Here is a 13,103-nt window from a genome sequence, read left to right on the forward strand (position 1 = left end):
GTCAACATATCTATATTGTAGCTTCGGTTAGCTTTAAAAATGCAACATTTTCTCTCAGCCTCTTGGCAAAATGTGTACAATAGCAGGAAGTTTCTGGCCCACCCAAATGTCTGGCTACGCCACTGAATCACTGTCATAGGCTCAATGGGAAATCAATGTGAAAGTGGAGGAAGGATAAAAAAGGCAGGAATGTTCAGTTGCTCTGTATTTGATTTTAAGGTTCAGAAAGGAAGCAGAGGAAGGGAATGACATAAGTCACCTGGTAAGAGATTAGAAAGATGTCTACAGTATAAGTTAAGTGGAGATAATATACAGTTAGTGAGTTATCCTTTCTAATAAACAATGTCCTTATTTAGCATTGGCTCATGGTACATTGATATCAATATTTTCCCCTCACTGCTATGGGCATTAATGGCACCCCCTGTTTCCTGTGACAGACCTGGGAGGTGAACACTCAACTCAGAATGAGGGACGTTGAACATGAGGCTTTTACTGAGTTGGCCACCGACCTTAGTCAGGCCATTAACTCACTTGACTTTACTGCTGATCTCTCCTACCTGTGAGTCACATTCACTCTTTATTTTACAGTTATTTGGTCTATGTATTATTCTATCCATCCACTGATGCTAAATGAAATGACGAGTGCAGGGGCCGATATCAATCAAACTTCATTTACTGTATGTAGCACATTCCTTACAGAGGATGCGTTTCAATCTGCATAAAAGTGTTTCCTCTTCTCTCTATCTGGCTTGTATATTTTAGAAACCCTGAGGTCTGCGATGAAGTTGTAAGAGCTCTAAAGAGCATTTCCCAGAGCCTGGCCTTCCAGCCCTCCGAGCTGTGCTGTCCCTCTAAGGTGGTGGTGGACATCGTGTCCAGGCTGCTCCAGGCCCTCTGGTCCTGCCAGATGGAAAGCCCCTGTGACCAGTCCTCCATGGCCCTGAGCGACATGAGTGTCACCATAGTGCTGGCAGTAGTGGAGAACCTCTCTAGAGTTCTGAAGGCTCCTCCTGTCGCTCAAGTCTACTACTCCCGTTCCACTGGTGTCAGGATGGTCCACTCACTCAACCGTAAGATCCAGTGCCTAAGCAGCCCTGAGGACCTTAGGAGAGCTCTTTTCACCCAAAGTTCCACCTTGATCAGCACCATCATTGAAGCTGTGAGCACCAAAGTCCAGAGGCTGTTTGAAGCTCCTGCTGACTACATTCCATTAAGCTCTATCCGCAGCTGGCTATCAGAGCCCAAGGCGAGCGAGGTTCGTCCAAAGTGCCCTGACCAGCTGGTAATCTCCTCGGAGATCCTGAGGAACATCATTGGTATGATAGTTTATGTAGTCTTCGAAGGCCACCTAGAGGAAGACATCAACCTTCATTACTGGCCCCTCATAAACGACATAATCCACCAGCTGTCACTGTGTGGGGTCAAAGTCACAAAGAAAGGGGGCAAGGCCAACTGGCACATTGGCTGGTACCAGATCCTTGAGATGGTGACAAACATCCATACTCATCTTCACCACTATACTGGCACAGAGCTGGTACTAAAGTTTGCAACATCTGCCAGGGCCACCATGCTAACGAGGCACATGGTTCACCATGTGGTCGAGGAGCTGGTAAAGCTGAAGGACGTGGATGAAGGGACACCAGCTTCAGGGAGCAGTGAGGTGAGCAATAATTACAAGTGTTTATCTTTATGAAAGTCCACTCATACAAAGCATTTTTGTTGTTGTTGTTGGTAAAAAAGAAGATTTGCAATGTCGCAAATATTACATTAAATATGATGTCCTTGTTGCTTTCAGTCTGTCACAGCACCCCTAATCACTAACCCCTCAAACTGGACAACATCACAACAACCAAGACCATGACTCCAGCTGACCTCCAGTCAGGTGAGTTAAATTGACACGGATCACTTTGACAGGTGTCCATGTCTTACTGTAATATAACTTATTAGCTAATGTTTTGAAACTAGACAGTTTCGTAATAAGTTGTGTTTGTATGAGAATGATTTTCTCCTTCTCATTTCAAGGGAATGTTGTGGTAAAACACTCAGCACCCTGCATTCCACCTGCAGGCTTTGCCCCGGCACCATGCATATTACCCCCAGGAATTGCCACTGCATCCTGCACCCCACCACCAGGCTTTGCCCCTCTATCATGCCCCCCACCACAAGGCTTTGCCCTTCTATCCTGCCCCCCACCACCAGGCTTTGCCCCCCTGCCCCCACCACCCTGCCCCCACCACCAGGCTTTGCCCCTCTATCCTATCCCCCACCACCAGCCTTTGCCCTTCTATGCTGCCCCCACCACCAGGCTTTGCCCCTCTATCCTGCCCCCCACCACCAGGATTTTCCCAGGTATCATGTCCCCCACCACCAGGCTTTGCCCCGACATCATGCCCCCCCACCACCAGGGTTTGCCCAGGCATCCTGCCAGCCACCACCAGCCTTTGCCCTTGCATTGTGCCCCCCCCCACCACCAGGATTTTGCCCAGGCATCCTGTCCCCCACCACCAGGCTTTGCCCCGGCAAAGGTGCCCCCACCACCAGGCTTTGCCCTTGCATTGCCCCCCACCACCAGGCTTTGCCCAGGAATCCTGCCCCCCACCACCAGGCTTTAACACCCATCATGCCCCCACCACCAGGCTTTCCCCGCCGTCATGCCCCCCACCACCAGGCTTTCCCCCGGCGTCATGCCACCCACCACTCACTATCGCGGATCATATCTGCACTCTAATTCAGAGCATCACTGCCAGATCCAACAACATCGTCAACAAGGAGTTGGAGAAGTGTATCGACTCTTATAGTAAGAGCATCTGGGCTGACACTTTCTACTGTGAGTACATGAAGATGTACCCATCACCCCAGGGGATTGAAGCCTTCTCATTTGATGAGGAGAGATTTTTAGTGGTGGCCAACATAATCGGCAGAATATTGCTGAACAACCTCCAGCTAGAGATGCTCCTCTCAGTGGAAGACTTCAATGTGGATGAAGTAGGGAGCAGTGGGGTAAGTAACGATCACAAGTGTTTATCCTTATGAAAGTCCACTCATTCAATTTTCTCTGATACAAATAAATGTTGGTAAAGAGGAGATATGAAATGTAACAAATGTTCTGTTAAATATTGTGTCCTTGTTGCTTTCAGTCTGTGGACATGATCCGGGCAATCCCAGAGACCCCTAACCCTGATAAAGTGGTAGACATCACAACACCCCTGACCACTAATCCAGTCAACCTTGAGATTTTGGATGAAACACTTGTCCTTCAGTCAGGTGAGTTACACTGTCACAATCACTTTGACAGGCGATCATTTTTCACTGTAATGTAACTTACGGGCTCAAGTTTTATAACTAGACAGTTTGGTAATTAAGTTAAAGACGTCCTCCAGAGATTGTTGAACTTTTCCTGTTGAAAAGCGATATCCCAAGTATAAATCCAGTAAATTACACAAACTAAAGCAGTGGTCACCAACCGGCCAATCGCAATCGACTGGTCAATCTCCAAGGCATTCCTAGTCAATCACCAAACATGTATGTAAACAACCCAACAATAAAGCCTTAAAGTTTTTATTTAAGACAGATCTTCACTTTGTTCGCCACCAACAGGCTTTGCCACGGCACACTGCACCCCACCACCAGGCTTTTCCCTGGCAACCTGCACCTCGTCGCCAAGCTTTGCCGTTAATGCCATGCAGGGCTTTGGCACCAAAGTCATCCTGAAACAAATGGTCCTGCTATTCTTGGAGAGGCTCCCTCCTTCGTCAGAGGACCTTGAGTCAGAGTTCCTGACTATCACTGATCGTATCTGCACGCTGTTTCAAAGCATCACTGCCAGATTCCACAACATTGTTAATGAGGAGCTGGAGAACTGTACCGACTCTGACAGTAAGAAGTACTGGGCTTACACCTTCTACTGGGAGTACATGAAGAGGTACCCATCATCCCAGTGCCTGGGGATTGAAGCCTTCACATGTGATGAGGAGAGATGTTTAGTGGTGGCCAAAATGTTTGCAAAGAAGATGTGTCCCAAGATGCTCCCCTCAGCAGCAGACTTCGACGAGGCTGAAGATTCAGGCAGCAATGGAGTAAGCGATAATTTCAAGTGTTAATCTTTATGAAAATCCACTCATTAAATTATCTCTGATAAAAATACAAATAAATGTCAATGTTGTGAAAAAGGAGATATGAAATGTAGGAAATGTTCTGTTAAATATTGTGTCCTTGTTGCTTTCAGTCTGTGGACTTGAACCTGGCAATCCCAGAGACCCCTAACCCTGTCAAAGTGGTAGACATCACAACACCCCTGACCACTAATCCAGTCAACCTTGAGGTTTTGGATGAAACAGTTGTCCTTCAGTCAGGTGAGTTACACTGTCACAATCACTTTGACAGGTGATCATTTTTCACTGTAATGTTACTTACTGGCTCAAGTTCTGTAACTAGACAGTTTGGTAATTAATTTAGACGTCCTCAAGAGATTGTTGAACTTTTCCTGTTGAAAAGCGATATCCCAAGTATAAATCCAGTAAAGTACACATACTAAAGCAGTGGTCACCAACCGGCCAATCGCAATCGACTGGTCGATCTCCAAGGCATTCCTTGTCAATCCCTAAACATGCATGTAAAAAACCCAACAACAGACTGATCTTCACTTTGTCCGCCACCAACAGGCTTTGAAACGGCACACTGCACCCCACCACCAGACCTTACCCCAGCACCCTGCATTCCACCCCCAGGCTTTGCCCTGGCAACCTGCACCTCGTCGCCAAGCTTTGCCGCTAATGCCATGCAGGGCCTTGGCACGATAGTCATCCTGAAACAAATGGTCCTGTTTTTCTTGGAGAGGCTCCCTCCTTCATCAGAGGACCTTGAGTCAGAGTTCCTGACTATCACTGATCGTATCTGCACGCTGTTTCAAAGCATCACTGCCAGATTCCGCAACATCGTTAATGAGGAGCTGGAGAAGTGTACCGACTCTGACAGTAAGAAGTACTGGGCTTACACCTTCTACTGGGAGTACATGAAGAGGTACCCATCATCCCAGTGCCTGGGGATTGAAGCCTTCACATGTGATGAGGAGAGATGTTTAGTGGTGGCCAAATTGTTTGCAAAGAAGATGTGCCCCAAGATGCTCCCCTCAGCAGCAGACTTCGACAAGGCTGAAGATTCAGGCAGCAATGGAGTAAGCGATGATTTCAAGTGTTTATCGTTATGAATGTCCACTCATTCAATTCTCTCTGATAAAAATACAAATAATTTGGGAAAAAGGAGATATGAAATGCAGCAAATGTTCTGTTAAATATTGTGTCCTTGTTGCTTTCAGTCTGTGGACTTAAACCTGGCAATCCTAGAGACCCCTAACCCTGTCAAAGTGGTAGACATCACAACACCCCTGACCACTAATCCAGTCAACCTTGAGGTTTTGGATGAAACACTTGTCCTTCAGTCAGGTGAGTTACACTGTCACAATCACTTTGACAGGTGATCATTTTTCACTGTAATGTAACTTATTGGCTAAAGTTTTATAACTAGACAGTTTGGTAATTAAGTGAAAGACGTCCTCCAGAGATTGTTGAACTTTTCCTGTTGAAAAGCGATATCCCAAGTATAAATCCAGTAAAGTACACACACTAAAGCAGTGGTCAAAAACCGGCCAATCGCAATCGACTGGTCGATCTCCAAGGCATTTCTAGTCAATCACCAAACATGTATGTAATAAACCCAACAATAAAGCCATACGTTCCTATTTTTTGTATTACTTTCACGCTGTTGGTGGTAGGTGCACTTGATTCAGCAGCCCTAGCGCTGGGAAGGCATAGTGTTCCCATTTTGAACCATTTCATGTGTCTGAAGGTAGAACTCCGCCTACCCAGCAGGCGCAGAGAGCAAATCAACTGCACCTACTGTATATGCCTACCGCTGGCCAATCAGATAGCCTGCACTTTTTTGCTTGAGCCATAGAATGTAAAATGAAGTATTGAACGCACAGCAAATTTCATATTGTGACACTTCAAAACCACGACAAGAGAGAGACTCAACGAATACAGCAAGGAGCTGTTCTTTTAATGAGTAAGTTTAAGTTGTTATTCAGCATTGTCAACACTTTGTTCAACACTTAAAGCCATAAAATGCGAGTTGTCCTTATTTCCACTCACGCTACAACCAGCACTGCAAGCTGTAATGAATGAGAATGGCAAAGTGTTCCGAATAGCTTGTGTTATTATTCGCGACTTGGCTTCTGTTTTTATATTGAGGGATATCTCACTCGTCATGGGAGTAACAACATGAATTGGTGCTTGAGGTGGGAATAATGCAGTGGGCCTTGAGTTTCACCCTCAGCTGGAGTGCAGAGGAGGTGGTTGAGAGGCAGCCTCACTGCTTCTCCCTCCCCTCAGACTGACCATCAGATGAAGGCCATCAGTCCTGTAAAACAATTCAAGTGAATTATTATGCTCACTCAGCTGTGCCTCCCAAATAATACAACACATTATCTAATTACCAGTGTTATCATATATCAAAAAAATATATATATATTATTTAAACACACGGTCTGAAAAGATCAACATTGGTAGACCAATCCAAGTGTTGCCAATATGCAGTGATAATTTATTGGGCCAAAATCCTACTGAACAAACCTCATTGCTACAGAACAGTTTTGAAATAGTTAATGTTGCATAGGTTAACTTTTTTTAAAGTCATGTTTAAAAAAATCTGAGCGCTAGATCTGGACTTGCATTTTGACTCAGAAAGTGATCTTGACTCAGAAAGTGATTTTGACTCAGAAAAGATTGGCGACTACTGCTCTCAAGGGGATAAGAATACGTTTTTAGCAAAATACAGTTTCTTAGAGACAACTGCCAACTTCAAGGAGCAGGCTATTCAAGGTGTTGGTCTGATGGTGATCCGTGATGTCATCGGCCTCCCCCCTTTCTCGAGGAACAATAAAGAAGCAATATAGAACAAAAGATAAACAGCCCAAACCCCACACTTGTGCTATGCCATGACATACCTAGACCACCTGTTGAGAGGTGACTTTTGTTAAGTACATTAGCTGTTAACGCAGGTGAAAAGGACACTAGAGTGCCACTTCAATTTTTTTTGTAAGGCTGATCTTAATTTTGTCCGCCACCAACAGGCTTTGCCCCGGCACCCTGCATTCCACTTCCAGGTTTTTCCCCAGTACCCTGCATTCTACCCCCAGGCTTTTCCCCAGGACCCTGCATTCCACCCTCAGGCTTTGCCCTGACATCCTGCACTGCATCGCCAAGCTTCGCCACTAATGCCAAGCCAGGCTTTGGCACGAAAATCATCCTGAAACAAATGGTCCTGCTATTCTTGGAGAGGCACCCTCCTGCATCAGACGACCTTGAGTCAGAGTTCCTCACTATCGCCGATCGTATCTGCACGCTGTTTCAAAGCATCACTGACAGATTCCGCAACATCGTTAATGAGGAGCTGGAGAAGTGTACCGACTCTGACAGTAAGAAGTACTGTGCTTACACCTTCTACTGGGAGTACATGAAGAGGTACCCATCATCCCAGTGCCTGGGGATTGAAGCCTTCACATGTGATGAGGAGCGATGTTTAGTGGTGGCCAACTTGTTTGCAAAGAAATTGTACCCCAAGATGTTCCTCTCAGCAGCAGACGTCGACGAGGCTGAAGATTCAGGGAGCAATAGAGTAAGCGATGGTTTTAAGTGTTTATCCTATTAAAGTCCACTCATTCAGTTGTCTCTGATCCAAAAATGTATTGTTGTCGATATTGGTTAAAAAAAAAAAAATAGTACATCTGCAATGTTGCAAATGTTATGTTAAATAATAACTATCTTAAATATTTCATATTTTTGCTTTCAGCCTGTGGACATGAACCTGGCAATCAACGTCAAATTTGTCCCTAACCCTGTCAAGGTGTTGGAGTTGCTTCAACCCCTGTCACTGCCAGACATCAAAAAGCCCTTGACCACTATCCATGACAAAGTGCTGGACAACACAACAACACCCCTGGTTGATGCCCCAGTTAAGGTGGACAACATCACATCACCCCTGGTTGATGCCCCAGTTAAGGTGGACAACATCACAACACCCCTGGTTGAAGCCCCCGTTAAGGTGGACAACATCACAACACCCCTGGCCACTAATCCAGTCCACCTTAAGGTTACGGATGAACCAGTTGAATTCCAGTCAGGTGAGTTACATTAACACTGACAGGTTATCATTTCCCTCTGTAATATAAGGTATTAGCTATTTTATTTTAACATGACAGTTTTGTAACTAACTAATTTGTAACTAATTTAAGCTATTGTGTTTGATCTTCTCCTTCTCATTTCCAGAAGATGTTGTGGTCATTAAACCAAAGAAAAGCAGAGTTATGAGATTCTTCCGTCGACTTTTCTGCTGCATAAACGAAGATGATTTGATGGTGTGAACCTGACCAGCTTTTCAGAGGATGACTTCAGCTCACACACAAACACACGGGGCGCACACACACACACATACACACACACACACACACACACACACACACACACACACACACACACACACACACACACACACACACACACACACACACACACACACACACACACACACCACAGTTGTTGTTTAACATGAGTTTCGCATGTTAAAAATTTCTCTATAATTTTCCCTCATTAAATATTTTATTATGTCTTCATTCAATGACAACTTTTACTATTTACAGTAGCAATCGATTTGTATTGTTATTTTTGTATATATTTTTTTGTATATACGAAGATGATTTGATGGTGTGAACCTGACCAGCTTTTCAGAGGATGACTTCAGCTCACACACAAACACACGGGCGCACACACATACATATACGCTTGCACGCACACACACACACACACACACACACACACACACACACACACACACACACACACACACACACACACACACACACACTTGTTGTTTAACATGAGTTTATCATGTTAAATATTTCTCTATAATTTTTCCTCATTAAATATTTTATTATGTCTTCATTCAATGACTATTTTTACTATTTACAGTAGCAATCGATTTATATTGTTACTTTTTTTGTAACTATATGCAGTTTCAATTCACATTTCATCACAAACTTACAGTTTTTTACAATCGCTCAGACCCATTTCTCAGTACTTAGGTTACTTTTTCAAAACTCTTCACACAGTGAGTATAACAGCAGTCTATGTGGGCTAAACTATGGATCATTTTTCATTGCTTTGGCACAAAATGCATTCAATGACTACATCTTTCAATTTTCATAAACTCTTTTCTCATTCAGACACAACCACCAGCAAAACTCTGTGTACCTACAGGCCAATTTGCACATGTTTACATACTCTTTTCAAAACTGTTAAACTTAAATTCAAAACCCAAAATTACACAAAATTGAATAAGACATACATTTGCTACATTTCTACAGTAATAGCGAATTTAAATATTTTCCAAATCTAAAAAATGAAATACTATCAAAACAATTAGACCAACCACAGCTGATTCCCATTGTAGATGAACACCTACCCAGGTGTTAGCCTTTCAATTTCAGTACCATCTATACAAAAGGGGACATGTTAGGAATAATGCTGTACTGTAATGTAAACATGGACCCAGCCAGAGATAGAGAAGTGGCTGACAGAGGAAGAAGAGTGGCTGGGAGAGGGAGAGGAGTACATATGAGTGGTGGAAGAAGACCGAGAGGAAGATCAAGAGCTGTAGTCTCAGATGAGATTAGGGCTACTATAATTGATCATGTAATATATTATGATCTATCAATGAGAGAGGCTGGTCTGAGAGTGCAGCCAAATCTGCAACACTCAACAGTGGCATCTATTCTGAGAAATTTCCGGCAAAACAACAGGTAAGATGTGCATTCTGCAAGGGCATCTGACTGAACTGCACATTACAGTAGTGTATTGAGCAAAGCCTCTAAACCAACTTGTGTATAATTGTTTTTGTGTTTCTGATTAGGACCCAACGGATACCTCCTACAGGCGGGAGAGGTAGGATTTTCACTGCTGTGCAGGAAACTGCAATCGTTGATATGGTCATCAGAAACAATGGCATAAAACTCACAGAGATTCAGGACAGAGTGTTGGCAGACAATGTAAGCATGACAACTATTTCTAGAGTCCTGAAACAACATCAAGTCAGGATGAAGCAGTTGCGCACTGTCCCCTTTGAGAGGAACTCTGAACGAGTCAAGCAACTCAGGAACCAATAAGTCCAGGTAAGATGACTATAAAATATAGAACTGGTTTTGAACAAAACCAAACAGGGCAGAGGCACACAATGGCATGTTTTAAGGTATAATGTAAACTACCGTAATAGCCTAACTCTTATGTTGTCTTGTGGATTTATTTTAGAGAGTCATGGAGATTGAAGCCAGACAAACACCCCACATATTCATCTTTGTGGATGAGGCTGGTTTCAACTTGGCCAAAACATGGTGGCGAGGAAGGAATGTGACTGGGAAAAGAGCCTCAGTGGATGTCCCGAGCCAGAGGGGTGTCAATATCACACTGTGTGCAGCAATATCCTCTGATGGATGGCTGTTACACAAACCTCTAATTGGGACATACAACACCGAGCATCTCATTTCATTCCTGGATGACCTCTATGGAAGGGTTGTGCCAGGTGAGGAGAGGTTCGCAGTGAGGTGAAAACGTTTGTAATTGTATGGGACAATGTGGCGTTTCACCACTCCTGCAGTCACAGAGTGGTTTGCAGCCCATCCCAGGATGATGTCATTTTTTCTCCTTCCTTACTCACCGTTCCTCAACCCCATAGAGGAATTATTTTCCTTATGGAGGTGGAAGGTTTATGACCACCATCCACATGATCAATTGTCCCTCCTGGACGCAATGAAGGCTGGATGCCTGGACATATCTGCAGAAGATTGCCAGGGATGGACCAGGCATGAAAAAATATTATTTCCTAGGTGTATTGACCAAAATGACATAAGATGTGACGTGGATGAGAACCTGTGGCCAAATGCACATGACAGGGTTTATTAGCATTGCTACTGTATCTGTATTGGTAGATGGTGTACATACAAATTCTAGTATTTTGGAATCACATGAGACATGTATGTAGTGTTTTGGTAGTTTTAGGGCATGTTGAACATGAAATGAACTGCTGTGCCAAGCTGAAAGTTAGTTATGCTCACTGTGTGAAGAGTTTTGAAAAAATGACCTAAGTATTGAGAAATGGGTCCTAGCGATTGTAAAAAACTGTAAATGACATATTATTTATGCATCAACATGTATTGAACATCTGTTAGCCTGAGAATCCTGGTTTAATAACTGTATTTGTTCCGTTTTCCAGCAGATGGCAGTCTTGTCTAATATCTGGAGTCATGTATGTTACAGTAATTCTGATGACCTTGTGTCTTGGTATATATGTTCTTAGTCATTATCATGTACTATAAAAACAATACTACATTGAATATATATATAAATATATAACAAGCATGACCACAGTACAGTATTGACAAGCATGACCACAGTTCAAAGAACAATGGTCTTTATGTATATGCTATTAAACTAGTAGTCAGAAAGATAGGGCCATATCCAATAATCTCTCCTTCTTTGATTGCAAAATCTCTATGGGTAATAAACAGGGGTCCCTGTTGGACTAGATAGATTAAGGGAAACCAAAGAAAGCTTTTCAGTTTACTTTGCAGCAGGGATCTGGTTCATTTCACTTCCAGATGATTATGATGGCCATGCCTCTCCCAACATGATGGGTGGGGGCTGTGGTGAGACTGGGAGCAAGACCATGGGAAGAACTAGTAGGACAACGTTGAGACACAACGACTACAGCACCGTGCAGTACATCCATCGAGAGGTTTGCTGTGCTGTATTTAAACTCCAGTCAGATTCCCACACCTTTCAACAACACAACATAACACAACCCCCAGAGACCCACGCAGGCGCGGATCTACAGCTTCCGCCAATGCCCTCCATCCAGGTTTCCCACTTCTACTCTTTGATACACACACACACACACACACACACACACACACACACACACACACACACACACACACACACACACACACACACACACACACACACACACACACACACACACACACACACACACACACACACACAGTGCCTGGCTTGCACTGAGGTGGGTTTCAAGTTTACAATGCAATTCTGTTGATGTCTGGCCAGTTCCTTTCTCCTTGTGAGGTATAAAAAGGTCACAAAGCAGCCGTCTGGCTCCGCTTTATAACATATGCTGCTCTGTTCTCCACAATAACAATAAAGACTGTTCTCTACAGCTATGTAGCATATATCAGTGCTCTATGGTCATCTCTGTCTTCACAATAGGACTGTTAAATCACCTGGCAAGAAGAGCTGAAGCAGCTCACCTGAGAAAATGGCCCCAGTTTGCTACAGAAATTCCTTTGATTTGTTTATACTTATAAACATAATAATGAACAAAATGTCCCTCGTGTCACTTGAGTCCAATACACAGATTTTGAGCCATAGTCGAAAAACTGCTAAAATATAATTGCCAACATTCTCCTGAAATTACGTGGAGGCCTATTTCACAAAACACTGTTGTGGTTCGGTGCATCAGTGTATTAAATTACTGTAACAATCATATACATTATTGTTATTTGCAAATAGATTATAGATGTAGGCTATTTGCAAGTGTAAATAAATGTAGATTGTATTTAACTTAAAGGCTAACCATTGCCATTGTCATTGATGTTTGATAATAAATACATGTTTGTATATTTAATTACGCAGGAGTCAATCAAATCAAACAAATCATTTTGCTGACAATTATTCCTATGTTGATGTTTTCGTTATTTGATCATCGAAATCATGCATTTTTGCATTAGTTTTTACGAGTGAGGAACGAGAGCGCAGCGCATCACCTGTCACACACAGTGTGTGACAATTATCGAACCAGTAACCTACAGTATTACGCAACAATACGCAGACTCCATAACAGAATGTTCACAATCAATTTCTATGGAGATGGAATGTTTGATTTCTCCAGAATGTCAGAATGTTAGCTAAAAACATTAGTTTGCGCCAACCCAAGCACAAACACCTTTGCGAATTAGCTACGATTACTCATCTTTATTTTGA

At 43.3% G+C, this 13,103-nt stretch overlaps 1 protein-coding gene and 1 long non-coding RNA gene across 2 annotated transcripts; both read left to right on the top strand.

Moving 5' to 3' along the window:
• The first annotated feature begins 218 nt into the window (after positions 1–218).
• LOC121840755 lies at positions 219–830 on the top strand. The gene is made up of 3 exons (XR_006079891.1): positions 219–262; positions 438–559; positions 763–830. It is a non-coding gene; the product is annotated as an uncharacterized LOC121840755 (long non-coding RNA).
• Positions 831–907: 77 nt separating this feature from the next.
• Positions 908–8,768, top strand: LOC121840846. The gene is made up of 10 exons (XM_042306278.1): positions 908–1,660; positions 2,068–3,000; positions 3,138–3,264; positions 3,598–4,076; positions 4,226–4,352; positions 4,662–5,173; positions 5,315–5,441; positions 7,127–7,671; positions 7,846–8,176; positions 8,322–8,768. Exons 1-10 carry the CDS (start codon positions 908–910, stop codon positions 8,414–8,416), a joined length of 4,029 nt encoding a protein of 1,342 aa, XP_042162212.1. The 3' UTR covers positions 8,417–8,768.
• Positions 8,769–13,103: the final 4,335 nt, after the last annotated feature.

The sequence above is a fragment of the Oncorhynchus tshawytscha genome, linkage group LG25, assembly GCF_018296145.1.
Source record: "Oncorhynchus tshawytscha isolate Ot180627B linkage group LG25, Otsh_v2.0, whole genome shotgun sequence".
In the NCBI taxonomy this organism is placed as follows: Eukaryota; Metazoa; Chordata; class Actinopteri; order Salmoniformes; family Salmonidae; genus Oncorhynchus; species Oncorhynchus tshawytscha.

Coding starts and splice junctions, on each gene's coding strand:
- LOC121840846 (XM_042306278.1), top strand. CDS start 908: ATGGAAAGCCCCTGTGACCAGTCCTCCATGGCCCTGAGCGACATGAGT. Junction 3,001..3,137: donor ATGAAGTAGGGAGCAGTGGG/GTAAGTAACGAT, acceptor TGTTGCTTTCAG/TCTGTGGACATGATCCGGGC. Junction 4,077..4,225: donor AAGATTCAGGCAGCAATGGA/GTAAGCGATAAT, acceptor TGTTGCTTTCAG/TCTGTGGACTTGAACCTGGC.